The sequence below is a fragment of the Athene cunicularia genome (assembly GCF_003259725.1).
Source record: "Athene cunicularia isolate RWA chromosome 9 unlocalized genomic scaffold, athCun1 chr9_part1, whole genome shotgun sequence".
Classification (NCBI taxonomy): Eukaryota; Metazoa; Chordata; class Aves; order Strigiformes; family Strigidae; genus Athene; species Athene cunicularia.
In genome coordinates this window covers 10,113,028-10,140,154 of record NW_020799110.1, presented here as the reverse complement: position 1 = coordinate 10,140,154, position 27,127 = coordinate 10,113,028, and the positions used below count along the sequence as shown (strand labels likewise).

The 27,127-nt window shown below is 42.2% G+C and overlaps 1 protein-coding gene across 15 annotated transcripts in view; it reads left to right on the top strand.

The window, feature by feature from the left end:
- MCF2L2 (MCF.2 cell line derived transforming sequence-like 2) overlaps positions 1 to 27,127 on the top strand; it is a 181,072-nt gene that overhangs the window by 43,427 nt on the left and 110,518 nt on the right. For 14 of the 15 annotated variants that reach the window (XM_026854534.1, XM_026854533.1, XM_026854531.1 and 11 more), the window contains exons 3-7: positions 10,803 to 10,917; positions 17,678 to 17,768; positions 18,991 to 19,110; positions 23,711 to 23,827; positions 26,000 to 26,149. In XM_026854534.1, coding sequence (XP_026710335.1) covers positions 10,803 to 10,917; positions 17,678 to 17,768; positions 18,991 to 19,110; positions 23,711 to 23,827; positions 26,000 to 26,149 — 593 coding nt within the window. The remainder of the gene's footprint in view (positions 1 to 10,802; positions 10,918 to 17,677; positions 17,769 to 18,990; positions 19,111 to 23,710; positions 23,828 to 25,999; positions 26,150 to 27,127) is intronic. The other variant, XM_026854530.1, reaches the window with a different exon arrangement.

Genomic DNA, 27,127 nt, shown 5'->3' with positions numbered 1-27,127 from the left:
ACAAAATCCTAATAAAGTCCTCTTGGACAGCCTGTCCCTCTGCTTGCTGGAGAGGAACCCCGGGTACGCAGTGCAGAGAGTACACAGACCCAGCTCTGCAAATGGTCAGCTCAGCAGGCCCAGTCCTTGTGCATCTTCACGTTTTTAAGTACACTCCAAGCTGCCAAATGAAATCCAAATAAGTTACTCAGAATTCTTTACGGGGCTCAAAACTTGATTTTGAAGGTTTCTAGGTAGCATCTTGTGGCAGGTTCTTAAGCTCAGTCTAACTGTTTTGCATTCTGCAGAGGGTATTGACTGAGCAGAGATGGAACCAGCTGCATTCTCATCTGCAGTAAAGCATCTCAGGGCCACATCTTCCTAAAATTCCTAATAAACACAAACCTCCATGCAGAACAGTGTCAGCAACTGCATAAAATTGCTCAAACCTTTTGCATCCTACTGTTGTGCTCAGTGAAGGGCAACTAGGAAATGCTATTGCAGCATCTATCCTAAGACAATTTTTGTGGGGTAATGTTGCAGTATTCTCCTTTGGCTGTCCAGACATTTGTCTGCATACTATGTGCTTACTATAACTCTTGCCATGCAAACTGCAAAGAATGGGGAGTAACTTGGTATTATTGTTAAGTGTTCCACACCTGAGTGCCAGAGATTTCAATGCACAAATGCCACGACAAGGTCTCAGAAGCATTAGGTGGTCAGGGAGAGCTGGGCACCCCTTTTCCTTAAGGTGCTAGCAGCTGCTTAACTGAAAAAATAATGACTGATGGTTGGGAGTTGACAGTCTCTTAATCTGGGGACTGTTGTCAGATTTGAAACCAAACCTCACTTAAAGAACTGCTTCAGGAATGCTACTCAGATCACTTATTAGTGCTAAACTGACCTTAAAATATTCTCAATACAAGGAAGGGAATGGGGAGTCTGATCACTGTTCAGCTCCTTTTGGGTCTTGATGTTAACTTCAGTCAGATCACAACTGGGGTTTGTGTCTGCTTTTTCTAAGCAAGCAAACACCAGCCGGCCTCTCTAGAATGCTCTGCTTGCTTTTTCTGCTCACCAGGCATGTAAGAACTGCTGAAACCAGTATTGTTTTCAAGGCTTTTTATTTAACTGATGCACGAATGCATGTAAACACTTATATGAGTGTAATAAAACCTCATACATGTTGAGAATTCAGTGCCTCATGTGCAATGCCTATCCTGTAAAACGGACGACTGCTTTTTCTTAAGCCCCTTTACCTTGCGACATTTGAGACCATTAATAAAAGCTATATATGGCATGTAAAGAGTAACTTGTGGAAAGTGGTTTATTAAACAGGAAGAAAAAAACTATTTCCAGTTCCAACCAGAACATTAAACATGGCACAGAAATGTCAAGGGTAAAAAAGCTTTTCAGATTTCTTTATGGACTCATCATTTCAGCAGTGCCTGTATTCTCACCTGCTATTTCAGAATATTCAACTCTTCCCATTTGATCTAATTCTTTTATTCTTAGAAGCAATGAGAAAGATGTTTAAAGAAGTCTATTTAAACCTAAGGTGCTGAAAGACTTTGGAAATAACTCTTCATAGAAGGCAGGGCTGAGGGGCTCTTTTGTTAGGGATTGGCAAATAACTGGTTCATCAGCATACAAGTACTAATAACTAATACCAAAACTGAGTGAAAAGGCGTATTTCATGCCCCCCTCTACATAAATAGCAAATCCCTTTTAAGAATTTTTCAGGCTTCTCTAAAATCTCCTTGATACAGTCCAGAAATAATACCCTAGTGAGAAACAGGGCAGTGTAGTTCATAGTTTCTATGTTGATTTCAGTCTGAAGTTTACAGCTAAACCTGGAAACCTGGGTGCCTCCAGTCTGAAATCCCTGTGGCAGCCTGTGAACAAAACCACGAACATCAAATCATTTACTTGAAGGTCCCTTTTGCCCAGTATCTTTTTCTGTTGGTGACCACTGGTGGGTCATAGGTAAAACATAACAACAGGAATATTCGTTACTGCCCCTTTATTGCCTCCTTCAAACTGAGGTTTAGGGACAAGCCAGAAATTACTATACTTTTCAAAAATGCATTTCTCTAAATAAGTGCAACTTTCTTTTTCCTCTAGCAAAAGGATGTTTTCTTCATCCAATGAAAACAGATCTGGGCACGCTCCTGCCTTATTTTACTTATTAAAGTAATTTGCACATAAATGACCTCATTTGATTTTGATTATTTTATTTTTTTTCCCAGGCGGCTCCACAGCTTTTTCTTAAAGCATGCTGCTTTTCATTAGGCACAAGCAACCACAAATATTTTGGTGTTTCAGTGCTTGCCTACATGGAGACTGAAAATCTCCTGACACTCAGCCTATTTCCTGGATTTCCATGATGATACTTCCAGCTCAGTAGCCACTGTCTGAAAAACCCCCTCTGCTCTTTGGCCCCAACACCATGGGCAGTAAAAGACACTTCCAACTTACTTGTAGAGTGTTTTGGGTATATAGTATGTTTTTCTGAACAACTGCATTAAAATGGTATATGCTGATTTATCCGAGTGGGGTTATTTCTTTCATTCCGTAGGCTGCAGGCTCCAGAGGGCAGCTAGCCACCTCTTCCATGCATGCACGTGCAAGCTCAGAGGATGTTAGCAGTGAGTGTGGTTTGTGCTACTGCACAGCCTCTAGCTTTGTCGAGCTCTCCTGTTCAGTCCTGTGGACCCCAAATCCATTTCTCCAGTGATAATAAAAGCAGCCGGTTGACTGTTGCAGAGTTTGTTATAAATGAGTATTTATTTGGTTAATATCAGCTTATTAACACCTGATGGCTGAGGCAGATAGAGTGAAACCATAATATTCCCTTGCAGTAAAGCAGAAAAGAAAAAGTAGAACGACTGAAGTCAAAGGCTCTTTGTTTTCTCTGGATTTGACTTATTAGAAACACTTTACTATTGCTGTGTACAGACTTCTTAGAAGAGGTTCTGACTGTCTCGCAGTCTCTGAGAAGATGGTAGGAATTATGTAACCAGCCTAATGAGTTTGGTGTTTGATTGTGTCAGGGTCTAGTTATAATGAATGTATTGGATACTAACAGCCTCCTGTTTGTCCTGGGCCTCTAGCTCCCAGGCTAACCAAGACTGCACTGTCCATGACAAGAACAGGGAAACTCTCCAAAGCCTTCCCTGGTCTGCTGTGGTCATGGAAAGTCTGCGGTGTAATGCGACAATGTTCTTAATCACATAGTTCTACTTTGGTCATCCCTTTTTCCGTGAGCTGATCTAGCCCTGCTTACTTGTGAGATTTGGTGAGAGTACTGGGTTTTGTGGTTAAATTCTAGTTTTAAAACCACTACAGCCTCTTTCCTTTCCCTGAAAATTGAAGTCCCAATTATGGGGACTGAAGTCCCAACACAGGGGTGCACAGCTCTGTTTGTGTGTTTCCTGTAGCTGTTAAGGGAAGTAGATAACAAAGTTGGGTAGTACTGAAAACCTGGCTCTTCTAACACACACCCGTTTTTACTGAAGAATGAAGAACCACTGGTAAAATCCTGTTCTTGTCCTGCTGACAGACTAATAACCAGCTATACCAATCTTCTCTTGGAAATACTACTATGCCCTCCCTTTTTATCTGCAGCTTCACAACCTGTTCTTATCTGTAATGACCCTCTCAAAGAGCCCAATCTGCCAACTGCAGCAATAATGGATCCTGTTACTAAATCATGAATTATTAGACAAACTGTCACAAAGTGTATTAGCAGAGATTAATTTTCTTTGTGTTCTGCTCCTGTTAAGTCAATGGACTTCAGTGGATGGGAGACTATCTGAAAATGGTAACTGACTCTGAAGCCAGTTTATTTAATTTCCAAAGCCTGGAGGGTATTTGGCCATCTGCTTCCTGTTTAAACTGAGCCTTTTGGAAAACCTGGCCTGACTTTGCAGAAAGATGGAGTTTGTGTAAAAATCTAGACCCTGGAAGCATGATTTAACTTTAATGAGAAATTCAGCATTCACAACCCTTAATCAACAAGGAAAACCAGAACAACAGCATGGAAAAAGCAAAACCTGACCAAAGCAGTGAAATTTCAGCCAAGATATCGCCAAACTCTTCAGCTGTCTGACCCAGGAGACTAACTGTGCTTGGATCTGCTATGACTAAGGGAGCTCTCTGCATGTGGGCAGACCCGAGCAGTTAGCCTGCACGTGTCAGCAAAATTTGAAAGAAAACTTTCCAATACTAACTGATGAGTTGGTGTCTGTGGCAGGCTGGGGAGGTGTGCGCTATAAACTTGCAGACAAACTTGTGGAACTTCTCCCCACAGCCTGTTTGTTGTTTTTTGGTTGTTTGTTGGTTTTTTGTTTTGTTTTTTTTGTTTGTTTTGTTTTGTTTTTTTTTTTTCCAAGGGATTTGGAGTATTTTCTAAGTGCTAGTTAGATGTTACTTTACAAATCTTGCTATTGGTGTTACAAGAAGAGCTGCTGGCTATGGAATAGGACTTCAGTGTAGCCCCTGATTGTCTAAATGATGGATATGTTTGGTCCCTGGACAGAAGGCATAGGTGGGCTAGAACTGGGGAGTGGGAGATTTCCTAGGACCCTCATCATGTCCAGGAACTTGGCCTGCAGTTGTGATTGCTTGCAGCTTTTACATCAGTCATACCAACATGCGGCTTCAGCTGTTGGAGCTCTCAGAATTCAGTGCTTACACCTCATTTGTCAATCACACCCTTTACACTGCAAAGCAAAATTAAATTTTCTCTGCTGCCATATCCCGTTATCCCCCATGCATATTCTTCCACCAAATACTTCAGCTGTTTTGCTTCCACAGCTGAATTCTGGCCCCATCTTCACTGCAACAGCCAGCCAGGCTGCATTGGCAGCTGGAAAATCTATCTAATAGGAGCAACTATGAATGCTGCTTTGTGTCCTGGGACATGGGGAATTGGCACACATAAGAGTGAGTGACAGCCCCATTACCATGCCTTGTACCACCCTGATGCAGCTTGTACGCCATCTCTCTTACCCTTCTTTCCCTTCCATATTCACTCTGTACTTCTGTCCTGTCATCCAGGTTATTCCTGTCACTTTGCCCTTAAGCCAAAAGAGAAGAGGAAAAGTTGAGCAAGAAGCTAAGGTGGAAAATAAGGAAAGTGCCCAGGAGAGGACGAAAAGGATGCTGTCATTCTGAGTAGCAAACCAGACAGAAGGTCAAGCTGACTGTAATCTTTTCCTCTTAAGTCTTGCCTTTTTCGAGGCAGTCCAGCCTTCTGCTCCTCCAACTCCTGATGTCTCCCTCATTTGTGCTCCAAGTTGTTGAATTGATGCACCAGTGCATGTGTGACCCTGGATGCAAATCATTTAACTCCTTGCTGATAATTTTTAACCAGAATGCCCTTCCCCAAGCGGTAATTGGTCCATGCCTTTGACACAATGAGTTTGGGTTGGGTGCAAGGCAGATTGCTGTCTGCAGAGGCAGAGAGCAGAAAGGAGATGGACATCCCTGAAGGAAACTGATGGCTGAATCAGGGTGGCAGCAGGTGTTGTGTTTGTGGGTGCTATCTGGCAGAGGAGCTCAGGTCTGTTTCAGGAGATAGTAGACAAAATCTGGCTGAGGTTCCTCTGCAGGCAAAACTCTGGGGCTAGTTGTGACAGAGTAGCCTGGGTCTGACTGAGGAGCAGTGACCATGGGAGACTACCAGTGGGATGGCCTGGCTCCCCTAAGGCAGGGTCAGGAGTGAGCATCATGTTAGTTCAGTCAGAGGATAGCCCTGAGCCTCCCCTCCTGCCAGCTGAACCTCCAGCTCTTGTGGCTGCTGCTTGCAACGGCCGCTGCCTCTTTCCCTGGCGTGGCGCCAGGATTTGGCCCTGCCAGGAGCGGTTGGAGGTGGCCGGGTTGCTTGAGGAGTGCTGCAGAGTGGCATCTGATGGTGCCTGCAGGAGCTGCAAGTCAGCGAGGCAGAGGCATGTGCATCGCATGGAGCCAGCTGCCAGGCGTGGCCATGATCCTGGTACCTATTGTTCAGTGTAGCTTTGTTTCTCCTTCTGACTATCAAGTTATTGCTCATACCTCAAGTTACGGCAGTCCTTGAGCCCCCTTACCTTGCTGTGTCCACGCTGCTGAATAGAGCAGATGTGCCTTGGGTAGCTGTAATGTAGCCCCCTCAGCTCTGTACTCTGTTCTGCACTGACTTTCTGTCTCTCCTTCTGCCCTTATTTTCTGCTTAAAATGTTCAATTTTTTCTTTTTCGTGAGGACATTTTTTTTTTCTTTTGGCCTTCCATGGATCTGCTAGAGCTTGTTCTGTGTCGCTGTCTATTTTGGTTATGATAGACTGTAAAGTTTTCTATTTAGCAGTTAGACTCTTATCACAAGTGGTATCCAGGAGCGTGGGGGTTATCCACAGCCCCAGCAAGTGTAAGGATCGCATACAGAGAGTCCTTGGGGCCAAATTCCATGCGCTTAGTCCTTATGCCTGTGGAAATGACTGAAGACTGTCCCTGTTGGTTTTTAGTTTGTGCGCTCACCCCTTCCAAGATATTGAATACCCAGTTAAAGTCTTTCAAGAACTGAAAGAAATCCAGTTCAACTCCCTAGAAAGCAAGGTTGATGGCCCAGAAAAAAAGGGCTGCAGCTTGTCAATTCACATTCTGCAGAAATTTGCATACTGCAGCAAATCTTGGTTTAGTGTCAGGGAAAAAAATGGCATTAACATTTAGATGTATGGAACTGCTCTCTCATCCGGAAGAGAGTTTTCCAGACACCCTTAGTATATAAAGAGCTTCCCTTATATCCCTTAACATCAACTCCTGTTACCTTGCTAGATATATGGATGAATGGATATGGATTGTTTTCCCTTGTATCTCAACTACTGCTCAAGGTTGAGATATGGGCAGGAACAACCCATTCTTAACATATTTGTGTTACTATGTGTCACCCAACACTTCAGACATGTCATAGTACTTAACAATTTCTGATTGCAAAATTCCCTCAGACTTCATGCTAATTTCATGGTATGGCAGGAGCTGAGGGTTTCCTTGTTTATTTCCCTGTTTGAAGTACAGCTGTATTCAAGAATCTTCTGAGCTTCCTTCTGTTTTGATTGTGACAGGAGGTGTTACCTTCACCTTGGAGGGGGGAGATGGAGCCCAAGAGCTGTTAAGGGCGCGTGGCCTAGTCAGAGGCAAAGAGCTCCTGGCTCTTAGTTGAATGCTTAGTCTGAGGCTTCTGCTAAGTGTCCTTCTAGAGTTGTTGCCAACGGTGAAGGGAAGAAGTCAGCGTTCAGTCTGCTTACATTCATTCCTTGGATGGCTTTTTATAGGAGAAGATCCTGTGACAAAAATACACACCCACAGACATGCAGTGCATCATCAGGCTGCCTTGTCTAGTTTGGGGAAAGGAGGCCTGAGGAAGAAGAGCCCATGTATGAGTATGAATGCAAGAGAAAGAGAAGATTAAAAGGACACAGAGACCCTAGTTAACAGGAGCATTAGAAGAGCCATGTGAAACTTGTAGTTTAAACAAATCTTGAGTATAACTGCAGGTAAACTATCAGGTGTTGAAAGGAGGGGATCCAGGGGAATTTTTATCTTATCCTCCAGGGGCAAGTATTGCTGCTTTAAACCAAAATATTCCAGGATACTATATCTCCCCCATTTAGAGTATCTTCACATATCTGAAATACATGATTGGGAAAGCGTGGTGCCCAGGAGCCATGTGAATGTGTACAAGATACCATCTGTGAAATAGCTTGACATGGAATGAACTCTGCAAGAAGAGCAAGCAGACAAGCTTACTGTCTCATTTTCCTGTCTGTTACTGTTTGCGTCCAGAAGATGTCACTAAGAATCTGTAACAAAGCATCCTGAATGGGTATCTGCTGGTGGGAATTTCTGGTCTCTAGAGTGCAGCAAATAGTCTGGGGAAAGTCTGACTAAATTGGCACGACAGCATATGCTCTGTCATGCTGACTGCAGATAGTGCAGCTAGAGATCAAGCTGCCGTGCATCAGCATTTGGCCTTATCCCGAGGCTGATGCGGAGGTCAGTGTGGAGGCTGTGGCTCTGCTCCGCATTTGAAATACAACTCAGTGCAGTGTGAACGGTAGTATTCCCTCTTTGCATTTTGGCTGAAAGCCTTTTGAATCTCTGTAGGCCTGTTTGTTCCCTAGCAGGGTGAGTTTAGTGGATGATCTAACACAACGGAGTCATTTTCAGATGTAACTAAAGCAATAATCAACCTTCAGAAAGGAAAAGAGGGGCTAAAGATAGTATATTGACAAATCCACCATGTCACCAGATGTCAAGAAGGAAAAGGGTTGCCTTGTTCAAAATGTCTGTTTTCTAGAGCTCTGACTTCTACTTTACGCAAACATTGCGTTCCTCAGCATTCCAGCTCTCCGTGGCTGGGCAGCAGGAAAGAGACCTTCAGTAATCCAACTGAGTTTGGGAGGGCTGGGCAGAGGCAGGATCAGGACTAGCAAGGCACTGAGCTCTCTACACAGAAATAGCTGGGAATTGCTGGAGCACCTCTTTGCAGTGACCACCAAAACAGGAGCAGGAGCAACTGGTTTGTGGCGTCAGCTGTGGTTATCAGCAGGGAAAGGCAATGGTCTGTAGGAACAGCCTGGAAACAGGGTCTAGTTATGGGAATTTAGAGGATACTTTTGAGGAAGAACTCTTCTCCTTTTGGTTCCCCCGCCTTGTCTTTGTTTCCTTCCATACTCCTAACGGGATAATTTATTGAATATCTTCCTTGAGGAAGGTAATTTTCTGTCTCCCTCTCACAGCTTCCCCTCCACTAAGGGGAAACCCAGGGCATGGCTATTCCTTGAACAAGAATCTTCTGCAGGTGATAAATGACTATAAATACTGTGTGTGCTGCAGGACTAGGCCCAGTATTGAGTTGGTAGATAATTCCTCAGCCTGATGCAAAAAATAGGCTTACGTAGAGAGTGCAGAGAAAGGAGAAAGACTCAGGGAAAAGCATGTCCTTAATGCCCTATCTGAGCAGCACTAAGCAATAAGGTACCTGCGACAAAAGCTTTGTTTCATCATATTCCTTTATTTCCTATTGCATCATTAGTCTGCTCTTGGCTCTGAGTCCAAGCTGGTGAGAAAACTGTTAACTTCTGTGTGGATCGAGTGATGTCCAGATTTATTAGCAGAATGTCATGGTTTGACCATGCAGCTGCTCACTCATCCCTTCCCCCTCAGGAATGGGAAGGAGAAAATAAAGCAAAAGTCCTGGGAATAGAGATGAAGGCAGGGAGGGATGACTCACCCATGATGGTCACGGTCAAAATACAAATTTGTTAAGGGAAGAAAAAGAACTTCAGTTTAATTCAAACACTAGCAACACCACCATTAAATAGACAGAGTGGGACAGTGAGAAGCATTGCCACATCTTAAAAACACCTTCCCCCACCCCTTCCTTCTTCCTGGGCTCAGCTTTGTTCCTGATTTTTCTACCTCCTCCCCCCCAGTGGCACAGTGGGCAAGGGATGGGGGTTGTGGTCAGTCCCACTGCTTCTTCCTCCTCGGGGAGGGTGGGAGAACTCCTCCACTTCTGCCCTTGCCCCAGCGTGGGGTCCCTCTCACCAGAGACAGACCTCCATGAACTTTCTCTGACATCAGTCCTTCCCACAGGCCACGGTGTTTCCTTAGCTGCTCTGGCATGGGTCCTTCTCATATGTTGTAGTCCTCCCAGTGCCAAACTACAACAGTGGGGGCTTCTTCCCACAGCCCTGCCTGCCTTTGGGTGCAGGCACCTGCTCTGGCATGGGGTTCTCCCCAAGCTGCATGGGTGTAGGGCACAGCCTGGCCTCTCACCATGGGCTGCAGGGGAGTCTCTGCTCCGGCACACCTCCCTCCTCCTCCTCGTGCTTGCATAGGTGTCCTCCTCGCAACTCCAACTCCTCCTCCCAGGTTCACCTTCTTAAATACGTTATCAGAGACTCAGCCACTATCATTAATTGGCTCGGCATTGGCCAGAGGCAAGTCCCACTTGGAGCTGGGGGAGCTTCAAGAAGCCTCTCACAGGGGCCCACCGCCGTAGCCCCCTGCCACACTAACCCAGTAAACAGAACCAATTTGGGACTGGTTCTGCAAGTCAACAGGGTTTGTGCTGTGCACTACAGCATCTCCTATAGCTGGGCATTCGGTCAGGAGAACTGACTTCTCGGCTATAAGGGACTCAGCTCCATGCTTCCTGGAGCTCTACCAGAGTTTCAGCACTGCTGTTTGGATCAGGGAGTCCCTCAGAGAGGGACTCTTCTTGATCTTGCTGCTTATGATCTTCCTGTCCTATTTAATGGAGGTTTGATATAAATAAACAAGACAAGAGCAAAACTAATTGATTAAATACTCCATGCACTTTGAGTGGTTTTTTGTTAAGGAAAGACCTATGCTGGATTGGTCCCAGGCCTGTGTCATGGGTTATATGTGTGTATTCAAAGTTTGTATGGTTCATTACTTCATTTCCTTTAATGTCTAGAAGGAATCAGAGAGTGCTGTACCTATACATAGGGAAATATTGTAATATTATCACAAGAAATTATTTGAAAATGGGAAACAACTGAAGAAAGCGCTTAATCAAAATTATGCACAAGGTTCATGAAAAAGCTGAGAATAAACAACAGAGACTAAAATAAACAGTCTGGAGTAAACGGAGGTAATGAAACTACAGTAAGTTATAATATCACAGGGAAGCTGATCACATATACTGCATCTGGGTGCTTTTCAATGAGGGATATGCCCGTGTTTCCCGCTTGAGTGCTGACCAGTCTGTCCACAGGCACAGAATCACCCTCTAAGATTTACAACCTCTCTTTTGCAGGAGGAAGAGGGAAGGATGGGGCACCCATTATAACATTCCCCGAATTTGCAGGATTCAGTGACATACCTGATGAAGATTTTCTGAATGTGGTCACATATCTAACCAGCATTCCCAGGTGAGGCTAAGCATAAACGTCTGTTGATTTCCTAGAGAGCTTTGCTTCCTTAGTGGCTCACTGCTTTTAGTGGCGCTACCAGGATGTACCAGTGACTCTGCATCCATCCTATCAGTATGAAACTTCCCTGTGTGCAGGAGGCCCTGGGAAGCCCTTACATAATTAAACACAGGACAGGTTTTCTGTTCAGGGCTTGAACTGGGTGGGAGGGGGTATAGACCTGAAGAGCAGCAGTAAAGATAGCAGATCAAAAGGGAGCTAAGAGAAACCATTTGTGATAACTCTCGGGGGTACTGGACATAATAAGGGAAGGGCTGCATCTGGAAAGAGCCAAATGTACATAGGTCCCCTTACTGATTGTTCTCCGAGTACATCTTTCTGTACAAGCTTTCTCTTTTCTAAGGGAGCAAGCTAGGTGCCCTGTTGACAGGATTCTGGCAAGCACCTTGTGCTTTCTGATGCTTCGTTTACTGGGAGATTGTTTCTCAGCTAGGATGTTTTCCTTGCTGTTTGCCTGCAGCTGGGCAAGGACAGTGAAACAAACTCACTTCCACTACTCTGAGGAAATGCGCTGAGACATGGCTGCTGAATTACTTTTTGTTTATCCAGAAAGAGAGGTTAATATTTTTTTCAGTCCCCTGATCCTGTCCCTGGACCATGGCTGTTTGTGCTAGCTAGAAGCACAGCAGGGATTTATTATTTCCTGTGGTCTGGTGTATAAAGGTGCTTAGAGGAGGATGAGGGGAAAACATGCCTCCTTCGAGTCTGAGTAAGAAGTTTTCCAGCTCCATCTACATGTATTCCCCATACTGAGTTGCCAAAGCAAGCTGAGAAAAACCACAAGCCGTGAACTTAACAGTTTCATTGTTTCACTCTGCTCTGTAGGGCTTTTATTCTGCCAGGAGAAACTCTGTCTTACCTATTTCTTCATTAGCTTCAGGACTGAGAGGATGACCAGCTTCAGGGTTAATAAAACAGCAAGTAGCTGAGAAAAACACAAACCTAGTTTTCCAGTTCTTTGTATTTGGTATGCTGGTGGTGATTCCCAGTGATGTTGTCACATGTTGGGGAATTAGCACGTTACATTTTCAACAAAATAGACGGAAATGCTTTATGCTTCTTCAGTCTGCATGAAAGCCAAAAATACAGATGGGTTCAAAAGCAATTAGCCAAATTTATGAAGGATAGCTTCATCAATGAATGGCAGCTGAACACAATGGCTCAGACGCAAACACTGAAGAAATCCATATATTCCTTAATGTTGGAACTTGGGAGAATATACCGAGAGAAAGATTGTCCTTCTCACTTCTGCTTTTGCCCCAGTATCCATTACCTACCAACACTGGAAGCAGGGACTGGCCTAGGTGGACCTTTGCTTTGATTTGCTTTATCAGTTTTGTGTTTTCCCTGAGGAATCCCAGAACAATGTGTAAAGAACGATGAACTAAGTTTCAAAACTTTGTAAGGCAGGAGACCTGCAATAGGCTTATTTTACAGATGATGAGGTATGTGTAAGTAATATTTTACACTATAGACAGGCTCTCCAAAACTTGGGTTGAGTAAGTGACCATTCGGTTTGATTTGAATGACCTGTTTGAGGTCAGCGACAGGCTGGGGTTTGAAACTACATTTTCTGCATACCAACACATTAGTTTGACTCTTAGGTTCAATCACAGATCACACTGTAGGGATGTGAGTTTTCCAGGGAGCTTGCTAGTCTTTGTTGCAGTGCTTTTAGAAAGATTGACCATATTTCTTGAGTCGCTATTTGAAACTTGACACCTTTTATGTGAGGGACAAAGGTATTAATTTAGAAGAGGAGGAACCTGAGCAGCGAGGTTTGGTTGTGTGATTTATGACATAATTAAATGAAGTGCAGTCTTAATGTTGCCTAAATAGTGGACCTGATAGGGTACAGCAGAGCCTTTGATAAACAGGTGCCCTTTTTCCAGAGGAGGCTGGGAAATTTGACATCTGCTGGCCTCCTTAAACCAATGTTCAGGGGCTACCTGAATTCAGAGCTGAGGATGGAACAGCTCTGCTGCTTGCACACACTTCATTCAGGGAAAGGAACCCTCTCTGCCAGACATCTGTAGGTCTAGCCAAATATGCCAGAATTTAATTTGGAGGTAAGCTTAATGTTTATCTGCTGTGCAGGATTGTCTTCAAATCTTTCTTTTCAGAGAACTGGAGAAACCTCAATGCATCTCCACAATTAGGGTAGAGATACTACAGTACTGACACTGAGAAAACATTGATAGAGTGTGTGTTTGTTTTTAAACTCCCTTCCTCCGGATACCCACACGAGTGGGGTTTCTCAGCTGTACATTCACTTGTGCCAGTGCTGCCATCTCGGCTAGGCTTCTTCCCACAGCTCTTAGCCTGCATGCATCCCTTAATGCCAAATGACATTCAGACCTTGGTATGGCCTTTCCTTTCAGCATACTGACTGAAATAAGATCGCTTGCTGACACTATCTCTTGTTCCCTGGCTAAATTTAGGGCTTAAATCAGCCCTATCTAGTAAAAAAACCCACCAAACATACAAATAATATTGGCTTATCTCAGTGAAGACAATTGATACTATCCTGAACATCAAGGTGAAAAGCAGGGAATAACATTGCAGAAGTCTGTGGTCTAGCTTTGTATTAGGTTTACAGGCCCATTTTGAGTTTTCTGGGTCCAAAGGTACCTCTTTTGTCTAGACCCTTGTCATGTTGCATCTATCAACCTATGGCAGCCAAGATTTACAGAGGTATCTCTGTATGGTTTCTTTGCTGCTTGCCTTTGCATAGTCTGCCAGATTTTCAGTGATGTAGACAGTCTCCCACATTTTCTTCCGTGCTCTGTTCAGCTACTTTGCTTTTTAGCAACATGTGGTTTTCTCAGATTCTCTCCCCACTCTTTTCCTCCTTCATATCATGTAATTTTTAAGTCTATTCTCCATTTTTTTACACATTTCTTCTCAGACAGCATGGTAAGTTCAATGTTGTAATTGATATACACTGCAATAGGTACCTGAATTGTTTGATTAATGGCCTGATTCTCATTTTACCCTGACAAACCTTTCTCAGATCTCATGCCTTGGCTTGTTCTTCATACTCCTCCGCAGCTAGGACTGTACCTGCACTCTTTGTGTAATAAAGTGTTCTAGCCTGTGCCTTCCCCCACAGCCCCATGTACCAGGCATGACTGGTTGGCAGGTTTTGTCTTTGCCAGCTAGCTGAAGGTACTACACTCGGTCTTGGAGGGAAAGAGAGCTACGAGTAGTGCCCCACCATAGCGACGCTGCACATTCAGTGGTATTTTGCTCTTCTTTGCTCTTTTCCCATATTTAAACCCAAGTCATTATGTAAGTATCTATTTCATCTTTCATTTCCTCAGTCTGTCCTAACTGGCCTGCAACACTGTGATTTGCAGTGCAAACTGATAAGCAATGTTCCTATTCCCATATATCCGCTATTCCCAGCTCTCCCCAACCCCGTGACCGCTCTTGCCAAGACTAATTTCATAAGAAAATTCCTTTGTTACTTCTCTCTTGCATTTTCATGTCTCTATCTGTATTTTATAAGTTCTTGTTCCTGTTATCTATGAAATTAATTTTTCTTGTTGCATCTGATGCCTGGATGCTTTTGTGCTGTTACAAATCCTCATGCAGAAGAACATCTGAAAAAATGGACTGCTCGATCATGGACACATACTTGAAAAAAAACAGCAAAGGTCCCTTTTTAAGTGACTGGTGGTCTACATGTTTGAGGGACTTTTAAAATGGGACTGAAGAGTTAGTTCTGAGGCATAGAGGCAAGTTTTACTTGGAACAAATACTTTTGCGTTTGTTTGAATCACAGCTGTACTTGTTGCTTTTGGCAGCTGCTGTCTTGTCAGTTAGTTGCTCACCATGATGTGATTATAAGGGTCTGATTCTGAATTCTTTTGGGCCTCCAATCCTCCATATACACTCATATTAGAAAGCCTTTAATCACTCTCTCAGACCAGGTAGATGGGCAAAACAAGGTGATTTCTGTGTGCAGTCAGCATGTATGAATATGGTGCTTATGGATATAGTCACTTGTGGTTTAGCTACATCATAAATTTTGTGAAAAACAGATTTTTCTCATTTTTATTAACCTGCTATTAGTTGAATGATATATTTCTTAAGACCAACATCACCATTTTGTTAACTTCGGCTAACACACCTTTGTTGGTCATTTTGTTATAAATTACTGATTTCAATGGAACTACATCAGATTTGAACTTGGTTCTACGTGTCCAATTATTGTGTGAGAGATATTCAGCAGCTACAGATTGGTTGTGTGAGTCTGAGCTGAAAACATCATTAGATGCTGATTCCAATATATATTCTCTGTTTCCTTGGTGTAGAGTCCATATTTTGGTGATCCGTTTGATTCAAATTATGTCCCTTTACATTGTCATTTTTCTGCTGCTTTAACGTGGTTCTCAAAAACTAACATGGCTGTCAAAAATATATAAAGCATATTAAAGAGACAGCCCTCCAAGGTCATCCACACATGTAACTGTTGAAAGGAGAATTGCATTGACTTAATTCCCTCTTCATATCTCACTATTTTACTAATAACTTTGTTCTAAAGAATGAACCAGTTTCAGTAACACACTGTAAGCAAGATGGACGTTGAATTGTGACATTGTTCTCTTGGAATAACTAGTCACGACAAGCATTTTTTGTATTCGTTCTGGTTAACCAGATATTTGGATCAAATCCTGTTCCCTTCAAGAGCAAAGAAACCTAAGTGGGACCTTCATCTTGTGATTACTCATTTCTCTGGTCATTTGAAGAACTGTGAACAGAAGAGCTAACCTCCACCTGTATGGGGCCAGAGCATGCCCGAGTCTGTGCTTTAACAAGAGGCCAGCGAGGGTGCTGGGACTGTTTTTGGGAGCACTGGATTGTAACAACTGTTAGTATTATCAGTATCAAATGTTTAAAAACTTTATTCTGGGTCAGTCTAAACTGGGAGGTACTACGTAGGAGAGTTTTCATATATTAATGAATATGATCCTGTCCTCAGAGATACTAACTACCTGGTGGTCTGGCTTGCCCCAGGCCTTTCATGTCTACCAGACTTCCAAAGCAATTTTTTGGTCCCAATCAGCAGAAGCAGTTTGATAGAACCAATGCAGATTTTTGGGTAGTTTAGGAAGCCTCCAGGCTGAGTTTTTTGTGTTTAGTTTCTCACACCCTTTCTGTAACCATCTGCAATACGCAGAATTTCTGTGTTGCCTTTGTTTGAAACTTTTTTCCCTAACATCTAGAGCAAACACATAGATACCATGCTGGTCATTTTTTTCCGTGAAACATTTGTTGGGCTATTGAAGGATATGCATATATTTGTATATACATATAAAAAGAGAAACTGATGAATTATCTTCCCTGCGCTTGAGAGGCACTGCTGCAAACACATGTTCTGTCCTCTGCATAGAGAGCTGCGTATTGTCCTATTTAAGAGGAAAGATCATCTATTGCCACTGAATTTTGTAATTGCCAGAGGAATGCTGTAAAAAATACTGAAGTGGGAAATTCAGTGAGTTTTCCTATTACCAGTGTGAACTATTAGGAACACTTGCATGGCATCACAGATTTGCACGACACTTTGGCTTTCAGATTGTTGTTCTCGATCCTGCAGAGCTGCAGCAGAAGCTCAGAGTTGCTAATGTCGGTGCTCTTTGGTGGATTATTGACACAAGTTTGCACAAAACAACCCATCAAAATGGTGTTGCTGGGTTGCTTCTTGTATGGACAGTGGAAAAGGAATCAAGGAAATGTTTTATACAGTTTATTTTGATCTTAATCTGTGATTAGATGTTTGATTGCAGTATGTCCTTTGATTATGACATTTATACGCTTTCTTCCTGCCTCTGGTTTGTTCTGAGATGACTGAATGCTAGAATTAAGTTTCTGGAGATTTTTCCCAGTGTGTGTTTATTAGCTTCCAAGGACTCCTCTCCAACTCCAAGCACTCTTGAAAGGCAGAGAGTAGAGCAGTCCCATTGAAGCCCTGCACATCAAAGTGAGATTTTTGGGAGAGAGAAAGAGGATGGGATATTTATGAGATCTACATAGATGGGACGGAGCATCAAATCAATGCCTTCTAGATCCTCCTTGAAAAGTACTGAGAAGGAACAATAACTGTTATTCTAGGCAACATGTTAAAAGGATACTTCTGAATGACTTGTAACTCTAGAACCAGTTTGTGTTGGCAAGATATAACTCTTCAATTCCCGCTTTGCCTACTAGGATTCCTGGGGCATAGTGTACACAGGCAAGGAGGTGACAGTAGTGGGATACTGACTCCGTGGAGCTAAGTGCCCCTGTCAGACGTGAGCATATCTGGAGAATGAAGTGGGGTGTCTAATAACTTGAATTATTTTGCAAAGAAAACAAGATCTGAAGTTTATGTCTTCAATACAGCAGTGTGATTCGTGATCCTGAACTATTCATATCACCTAGATTTAGCAGCAGAGTAGCATAGCAGCTGAGAGATTTAGCAGATAAAATATTCATGTTTTGTGTAAGCTGCTAGCCTTACGCTGGAAAGAGAAAATTTGCCGGCTTTCATTTTCATGTGAATTTCTGCCAAATATTCATTCTTTCCACTGTACGTTGCATTTTCATAATGGGCTTAGAGGGGGATCTGACGAAGGCTGTGTTTTGCTGCAGTACACTTTCTTGGAACGGGAGTATCTCCATGTAACCCAGCATACTTATTTAATCTATTTTGCAGTCTGGAGGCTGCCAGCATTGGATTCATCATCATCATAGACAGACGACGGGACAAATGGAGCGCAGTCAAGGCATCCCTGACACGGATAGCAGTAAGTGATTGCTTTTGTTATTTATCTTCTATAAATTAAAATTATCTACTGTGAACCTTCAGCACAGGATACAGTCTTGTGTGCTCATTTTTTGCTCCCATTTTCTGACTGTGGATGCAGATTCTCCTCTGCCCTGAAGCTCATGAGTGTTAAATAAGAGAGGGAGGAGGCTGCAGTAACAAATTACACAGCCTTGTTTACTGCTGAATTAGGACAAATTCCTTATTTGCTGTGTTGACTGCGGTATAAATTCTAATAATTTGAGGTTGATTCCTAGAAGAGTATAACAGAGGTACCCGTCTGCGCGCTGAGGAGTGATGACGTGGCCTGCTTATGAAAGAAACAGATCCCAAGGGACTTGTGTTTGCGGGGTAGCAAGTGATCTCTGTCAGAAACTCTTAATACCTTATTCTATCTCATTTGCAAAAGTCAGAGCTAAGCACTGATTTTCAGTCAATAAAAACACCTGGTTTTATACATTTTATCAGGAACATGTGCTGTGTGAGGATTGAGAGCTTATACACAGAGGTTTAGGATGGAGGGATGACCAAGGTGACTTTGAACTCTTTCAAGGAATTTAGACAGAAATGCTTTTCATTCTCAGTTCTTTTTAGCTGCTTTCTTGTAGAAATTTTTCTTTTTTATGCTTGATGAGCTCAGGAGTGCGTGAGAGATGTAGGCTGGGTGTTGCAGACAGGGCCATGTCTGATGAATGTGTTGAGTGCCTGTGTGTGGGAAAAGTATGTGAGGTTAAAAAGATTAAAAACCCTTTCCAGAGTGGGAAGGTAGGTCAGCCTAGGGAATTCATCTGTGCCACCAGATTCTTTCATCAAGTCCAACGTGGGTGGCCAGTTTTGCCCTCTAGTGGCTGCAGCCTAGAAAAATGGGAAAACCTGCGGTGTGGTAGTGCAAAGGGGGATTGGTGTGGTTCAGGTATGGGGGAAGGAGGCACCAGTGCAGAACCTTCAGAGCTCTGTGCTAAATCCATATCAGAAAACAATGTACGGCTGGGCAGTAAAATCCATGGACCAGTCTTTCTATTGGCTTTGAAGACTGACAATGAGCATGTGCTGAATGGACCGGCTGATACTAGCAGCTGGACTAAGCAAGGTTCCGTAAGCCCTACTTGCTTTGCCCTCTTTAGGAAACACTTGGCTGAAAATTCCCTTGGCCTTCCTGTAAGGCAGAATTGTGCTTTCTAATAGTTCTATATTTCTTGCAGGGAGCATTTCCAGGAAACCTGCAGCTGGTGTTTGTCCTGCGACCCTCACGCTTTATCCAAAGGACAATCGCTGACATTGGCATTAAACTCTATCGCGATGACTTTAAAATGAAGGTACCGGTAAGCATGCATTTTTTTTGGTCCATGTGTTTTCTTTACCTTCATCTCTGTAGTTCTTAGGTATCAGCAATTTCCCATAACCCAGTAACTGAAATTTGATTGCGAGTGGCAACTGTGGATTTTTATCTGGGTCTGTATGGTGTATATAATAGTAGTGCCAAAGAGTTAATTACCAGTGGATGCTTCACAGTATTTAATGGACATGTTCCCATGTGGAAGGTCAGTCTAGTTATAAAATGTGACTTGATTTTTAAGTATTGACATCTTAACTCAGTGGAGCCGTTCCCCTGATGTACACAGAGGTAGATCTTCTCGGTCCAATGACAAACATAAGTCTTTAGGACTACAGAGCAGTGGAAGGCTAGGGCTGAATTCTGCACTATTTTATGAATTAATCATGGGACTACTGACAGTGCCTCTGTTGAGTGCTTGTATAGCATTGCCTATTCTTAATGCCTTCTATGATCCCCATGCCCTCAAGATGAGAAAATTTGGTTTTTACCTCTTTTTATATGCTCCTGTCATATGCTGTAGGTTGATGAGAATGTAATTTGAAGAAGATTATCAATCCTGAAACAGTTTAAATTTTAGATTATTCTATGAGAGCTCTTCTGGGAGTTGTTCCTAGCTGCATGTTTGCATGTGGTTTCAAAGTGTTTTATAAATAAACCTGAATTATGATTATTGATGGTACTTCATCCTGGACTAGACTCATACTGTGTTCCACGGTGACATTACTGATTTCATATAATTGTTTTGGATTTTGCTTGTGGATTTATATTGTTTTGCAAAAGACCCATGGCTCTCCTCCAACAAATCCTAGCTCTGTCAATACCTAAGTTTGAAGTTCAGGTGCTTAAGACACTTTATGCTTCTTCTGAAGTAAGATACAGTAGCCCATTTATTACAATGCATACAGAAAAAAGAACCATGAATATTCATTTGGTTATTGTGGATTAAATTGCAATGTTGACTGTAGTTTGGCAAAGGTGGCTTTTTGGTAATTAAAATGCAAAATTGATGTAAAAGATGTATGCTTGATTACAAAACAAAATCTTTCCATTTTATAGTACCTTAAAAAATGAATGTTCTTGTATTTAATAAACCACAATCTGTTACCATGACAACTCTTGTACCAGTGACTGCAGCCCAGAATAGGGACAACTTCATCAAGGACTAACATTTTCTAACAATTCAACATCTTCTATACTTTAAGCAATTTATTTGACGACAGTGTTGCATTTCAAATCCAACTTGAAACTTTCGAAGTTGGAAGGGAGGTTAATTCTAGACAGGGGTCAAACACCACATTAAGTATTAAATAGTAACTTATCTTTCTTACGGACAGGAAAATCAAGATATGAGTTTAGTTTGGTGTTGTCTTGGACATTCAGATTTTGAGCCATCTTGGGTATGTCTTAGCGAGCAGTCTTACAAAAACTAAGAGCATGATATGCTTGCGGCTAGATCTGCCTGCCTCCTACCTAGACAGCCTGTCACATTTATATGCAGGCTGTCCACATGTGCGTGATGTTATTACAAGTTGCTTAGGGTTGTGCTAAAGGTGTCCTGTATTCCTGGGGCCTGCCATGCTCTCTGGAGGGGTCTTTCAGCTATGTTTGCATCCCATCCTAAAAAGACCACCTGTGCATTCCCCTGTGTACCCCACTTTCAGAACAGGTAAGTTACTGAGAGAACATCTATTTGTCCCCTTTGAAAATAGGATCCTACATGCCAAGCATGAGAACAGGGCCAGAGAGTTTTTGTCCCATGGGTGATACAGTTACTCAAGGAATTGGGTATTAGTACCTATCTTTAATACCACCATTACCTTTTAAATTGTTTGCAGGCTGTTTTTTCATGTTATGCATTTGGTACTTATTAATGTCATACCCGGGCCGTGGATGGGTTGCGTTTACTATCACAATGAGAAGTGAGTTAGGGCCAGGATATGAGCATTCAAAAGGGGCTTCAAGAATATGGTGTGCATTTGTTAAGGAAACATTTGTTAAAGAGTTTATCTGAGCTATCAGACTGCAAAAGTGTTCAGTAAAATAGATTTGCTGGGTTAAATCAACACTGGATTGAGTAGAAGCCAGAAGATCAAACAGGAGCAGGAAATAAAGGCTGAAATAATAAACCAGACACAATAAGGAAATGCAGGATTTATATCTTACTGACATACAAATGTGGTTAATTAAATTTCCTGAGGTTAATCTCTATTGCAATAGTGATTTGATTAGATATCATTACCCATGAGCAGAATACAGAAATATAGGAGATACACCAGGGTTCATCTGAGAGAAAATCTGGCAAAAAAGGGCATCTTCAAAGCGTACACAATAGGCTGAATAATCTGCCTATAGTAGCCACTTCTTTGACCTTTGTAGACTGTGATTTCTTTCAGGTGGCCTAACCCATCATGCAGAGACCCCACAGCAGCTCTGTGTTCCATGTTGACCTGCTTATGCAGACCCTCCTCTTCTAACCTGCTACTCTCTTGTCTCCTCCAGCTTAGTGAATGTGGCTGTCTTCAGTTGAGCTAGAAGTATGGGAGATGCTAATGCTCTGTAAGACTGGTTTCTTAGATGGATGTTGGATTGCTCCTAGGCTTTCTCCTGCAGAGATGCCTGCAGGGTGAAGACTTGTGCTCTGTTGGGTAGCACCATAGCTGGCAATATTAATAGATTTGCTTTTGACTCATGCTGAGCATATCAGGTTAAAGCAAACATCTTCCTAAAAGAAAAGTGCATGACAGTGTTCCTCTGTAGTTTCAGTCAAGTTTGGAGTATCAAAAGATTTCCAACTTGTCAACATCTCTGAGACTAGTCTGTAGTTTTTTGAGTTTTCTGGCTTTGATCATAATGAAACAACATTTGGTAACATATCCAGGAAATAGTTTGCCCTTTAGCTTTGGCTGAGCTATTCTGTGTTTTCTTTGCCTCAGTTTCTTCACCAACAAGGTCTCCTGGCCTTTGTGGTTAGGAGCAGGGTTCAAGGAGAAGATGAGCTGCTGGAGGTGAAAAAGAATTGAGTCAGGGACTACTTGAGAATGTTCAACCCATACAGGTCCATGAGACCCAGATGCATCTCCCACAGTGTTCTTGTATCCAGGTTAGGATGTTGAAGTCTGGATGCATGGACAACTAGATGGATAAAAAACTAGTTGTGTGATTGGGCTCAGAGGGTAATAGTTAATGGGTCATACTCTACCTGGAGGTGGGTGACAAGTAGAGTGGTGCAGTGATGTTTGCTGGGACCTGCCCTGTTTAACATCTTTATCAAGGATCTTGAAGAGGCAACAGGGTGCACTGTCAGTAGGACAAGAGATAACTGATATAAAGTGAAATAAGGGCACTTCTGACTTGATATAAGGAAAAACTTTTCCACCAAAGAGATAATCAGGCAGTGGACCAGACTGCCCAAAGAGGTTGTACAGTCTCAGTCTCTGGAGGTTTTTAAGACCTGAGTGGATAAAGCCCTGAGCAACCTGGTTTGATCTCACAGCTGACCCAGCTTTGAGAAAGAAGTTGGACTACAGACCTGAGGTTCCTGCCAACCTGAATTATTCTAGAGTGATTCTGTAACAAAGATCAGCTAAAACCCTTTTCAGATTAATTCTCAAGGCTCTTCTTAGAGCACTACCAGCCTAGAATATACATCCTCTTGCTTCCACACATCTGTGCTCATCTCATTGTCCACAGTGCTTCCAAGTGTACTTACCGTGCTCCCCCGGAGCCTGCTAGCAGGCATAGCCAGTTATCCTTTCTTTAAACAGCAGAGTGAAAGAATACATTTGACATATATTAAAGTCTAAGGCTTAATATTTCAGTCATTTGTGCTCAACATCTTTTTTTTTCTGTTGCTGAAATCATGGAGTATTTTCTTGCTGTTAGAACAACAAGACATAATAAAATACATGTATGCTATTTGTATAGGCACGTGTGTTGCCAGATTTACAGTGATCACCAAAAGGTAATACCATTTACCCAAAGCTGAATGCAACTCTGCTTTTGCTTTCATTAAGTACATCTAGTGGTAAGGAGATTCTTTAAAGTAAGAAAATGAATTTAGGTTTCTCTCTCCTTTCTCTCATCATGGTTTAAAATGAAATAATGCCAGCAAACTCAGTGGACACACAATGCCATAAAAATGATACAACTGAAAGGAAAATCTTATTCTCAGTGATCTCATTTCAGCACTTTCCTGGATCAAGTGGTTGGTGTTGAGGGAGCTGCTTATCCTGCCCCCTTCTCCATTTCTCATTAAATAACAGTTATCTAAAAAAATACATAAATGATTTGATGGAAGTTTGTGTGAACATATAAAATACCATATTTTTGCTCTTGATGCACATGCAGCCTAGCAGGGAGCAAGATGATGTCAAATTATGGTTAGTTCAAGAATGTACATGTTGAGAAGGCAAAATCTATTGGAAATAAACTGTGGCCATTGCATGAACAAATACATAATGAGAACTCACTGCCTATGGTGGAACGGCAGTTTGGTCATATACGTTTCAGGCAAACCCAGATAGTAGGAACAATGATTGAAAGGGCTTGTTATTTCTCTCAGTCCATTGTGTTTGGATTTATTTCAGATCATCATGTTAAATTCTGTGTCTGATCTGCATGGCTATATTGACAAAAGTCAGCTGACCCGGGAGCTGGGAGGAACCCTGGAGTATGGCCACAGTCAGTGGATACATCACCGAACTGTGAGTACTGGTGGTGTTCTTCCACATGTCTACACCCAGAATTGTCCAGATGACAAATATAGAGCAACCATCAAGTAGTAACGTTTCCGTCCCATTTCCGCCTATGGATTGTGCTAGGGACTCATGGAGAGAGGAAAGCCATGGCTCAAATAGAGAAAAGTAAATTCCCCAAAAGTTCACAATAGAACTAGTAATTTGTATCTCCCTGATGACCTGGACTAGAACCTAACAGCGTCATAGGAGTTCTACTCAGCAAGACCCTTTGGCACATTCTTAGCTTTTGAATAATTGATGAGATTCACAGACCTTCAGCTCGTGGTTGAAGCTGAACATACATGTTGGCACTTTACTGAATCAGAGGTCAAAATTCTCGCTTTAGTGATTAACTATCTCCATGTTTTTAAGAGAAAAAAAAATCCTCGAGACACTTGATTTTATTTTCCTTTGTTTTCATTTCTGTGCCATGTAAACATGCACTCCAGCTGGGACTTTTTCTGTTGCTTCTAAGGACACTTGTTACAGGTTTGATTTTTTGTTTCTTTTGGGGCTGATTAATGCATTTTAGTGGCTGCTTCAATATAAACGATTATGGTGCCCAGAAAGGGTGACAGCCAAGGAATCTCTGCTGGATAAGAGGGAAGTGTCAGCCTCCATGGCAACTTGAAACAACCTGACTTTCAGTCTTGCTGAGCTACAGTCTTCATCCCCTTTGCTGCTTCTCTTAATGTTCTCCTGTCTTGTCCCACCAGTGCTTTTTTCTGAAACAGCTTTAAACTGTTGATAAATGGTAGTGACACAACAATCTCGCAGTGTTGTTCTTTGTTTCTGCTTTCTTGATTTGAATGGCTAGGAGCCTATGAGCTTTCTTGCCCACAGAGTAAATTTTTGGCTTTTAATAAAAGGCCTTTGGTTATGAATGGCTCTATCTGTATTGCAGTCAGAAGTGTGATATTTCATCCAACTTTAATCCAGTAGCTTCGGTGCTGAGAGCAGCAGGCTACAGCTGCTAAGCACTAAGCCAGAGCATATGTGGGTCTGTACTACTTATGTTGAAAGCAGGCATGAATTTATGGTAAAAAAGGAAGGTGGCTATGAACTCCTGCTAGCATTGCCTCATCTGGGGTGTGTTTCAGATCGCGTATGTGGACTGTAATTTCTCCCTGCACCTTTTGAATGATGATCAACCTCTAGTTTATTTTGCACTGAGCACACAGTATAATTTTAACAGTCATGGTTGCAAATGAGGAATTCCCATCATTGCTGGAGAAGGGAATGCAACTCACAACAACTATGTAGTGTTGGACTGGGTGTGAGAGCATCCCTAGTGCTGTTGACTGACTCAAACTGTTGGGTGCATTAGATCAAAAAGTGTGACAAATAGAGGTATACAGGACAACACAGTCTCTAAAGAAATTGGGGCATGATCATGAAAAAACATCCCATGCATTTACTTGCTACTAGATATAAAGGTTTTAATCCCATCTCACAAGTCTGAACAATATATTCTACTCTGAAAAGGCAGCATTGTTCTTAAGCCTTCCTCGCTTCCCCTTTCTTCAGTGAAACCACAGATTTCTAACAAGTTTTGTGCTGGAGCACCCAAGTGATAAAGAAATAGCAATGCTCCAATGAATTTATGCATTTTAACTCTATTTGCAGTAAGTTTCTGTATTTGTGTAACTAACAGATGGGAGAGAGTGACTGGAATGCATCTAGTACAGATAGGCAGGATAGAGATGCACATTTTGAGAAGTCAGGAGGAAGACAGATTGCTGCTGAATGAACAATGACTGTATAAACATACATGTAAAAAGGCTTTGCAGTCTCCTCAACTTAAATAAAGCCTTAATTAAAATTTTAAATACAGCAAGCATGGGCAGAGGATCTGAAGTTCCAGTCCTGGCTTTGAAGTTGATGTCCTCTGTGGTTTCATTATGTCTGTTAAGTTCTGGGAGTTCCCCAGCTAGTTCATGGAGATGACAATACTTGTAGGCCTGTCAAAAGATCATTTGTGACACAGAGCTTAATTTGTAACTTTAAGCATACCCACCCAAAACAAAGCGCAACACGGCCAGCTTTATACTTGCAGTGCAGTGTGCCTGAAGGACTAAGCATTGTTAAAAGGCTAAGGGTAAACAATCAGTCTGTGACTTTATGCTCTTGCTTTTCCAGGCTATTGAAAACTTTGCAATGACAGTAAAAACAACAGCACAGATGCTACAGACCTTTGGAACAGACCTAGCAGAGACTGAACTTCCCAACGATGTGCAGTGCACAGAGGAGCTCCTCGCCGCACACACTGACCACCATAGCAAGCTGAAGGTGAATGTTGTCTCACGACAGCTCCATCAGTGTAATATATGATTTCTGATTTAACAATTTTCTGCCATGATTTGGGAGTCCATTGTCTGGAAAGTACTGAAGAGGAGAGAAACCTGGGTTCAGGAGGTCAATTTGATTCCACTATGAAAAAGGTTTTTTACGGCTTCAGCAATGATAGGACAGGGAAATGTCACTTCTTCTGTATGAGAGGGTGTGATGGGATCACATCTGGAATAGCATGGGTTCATCAGAAAGGATGAACTTACACGGGAGCAAATGGAGGAGAACATCTGTGAGGATAATCCTGGAATGGACAGAATGATTGAACTAGATGATGACTGTCATTTTGTTTTTTTTAAAAAAAAAAAAGTTGGGGCATGTTTAGCTTTGCACAGTAAGGCTCAGAAGAAAACGTTACTGCTGTCAACAAACACCTTAGGTTAAACACAAGAGGAAAAATACTACTTAAGCTATATAAGCACAAAACCAAATTTTATGCAAGTGTGCAATGATGTGGGGAGTCCTCAGCTGGCATGTTAATGTTTGAGCTTCATTGTCCTTTTCGTTGCTCATCCTTCATGCTGGGAAGACGCCTCCTTCTGTGGATGACTCCTTGATAGCTGATGTACTGTGGTTTAGCATGTCACGATGTTGTTTAAGGAAATGCCATTAAGAAGTGCAGTGTCTCAGCACAGTCTCTCAGCTCACAGAACGATGTGTGGCAGACATTCATTTTGTAGTAGAATAACATATTCTGTAAATTGCCTGGTCAGAAATGCAGTCTGCTCAGAAATTATATACTATTCCTTTTCTCAGAAATATATCTACTATTCAAAGAAAATAGATTTAGTTTCTGCATTTCTAGATAAACATATTGTCTTTGGTAAGCATTTATGTTTTGTTCCAAGTATTTAATACCTATGAAAGAATCCTCCTTTCAGCATTACTATGTTCATTGAATCATTGAATGGTTTGGGT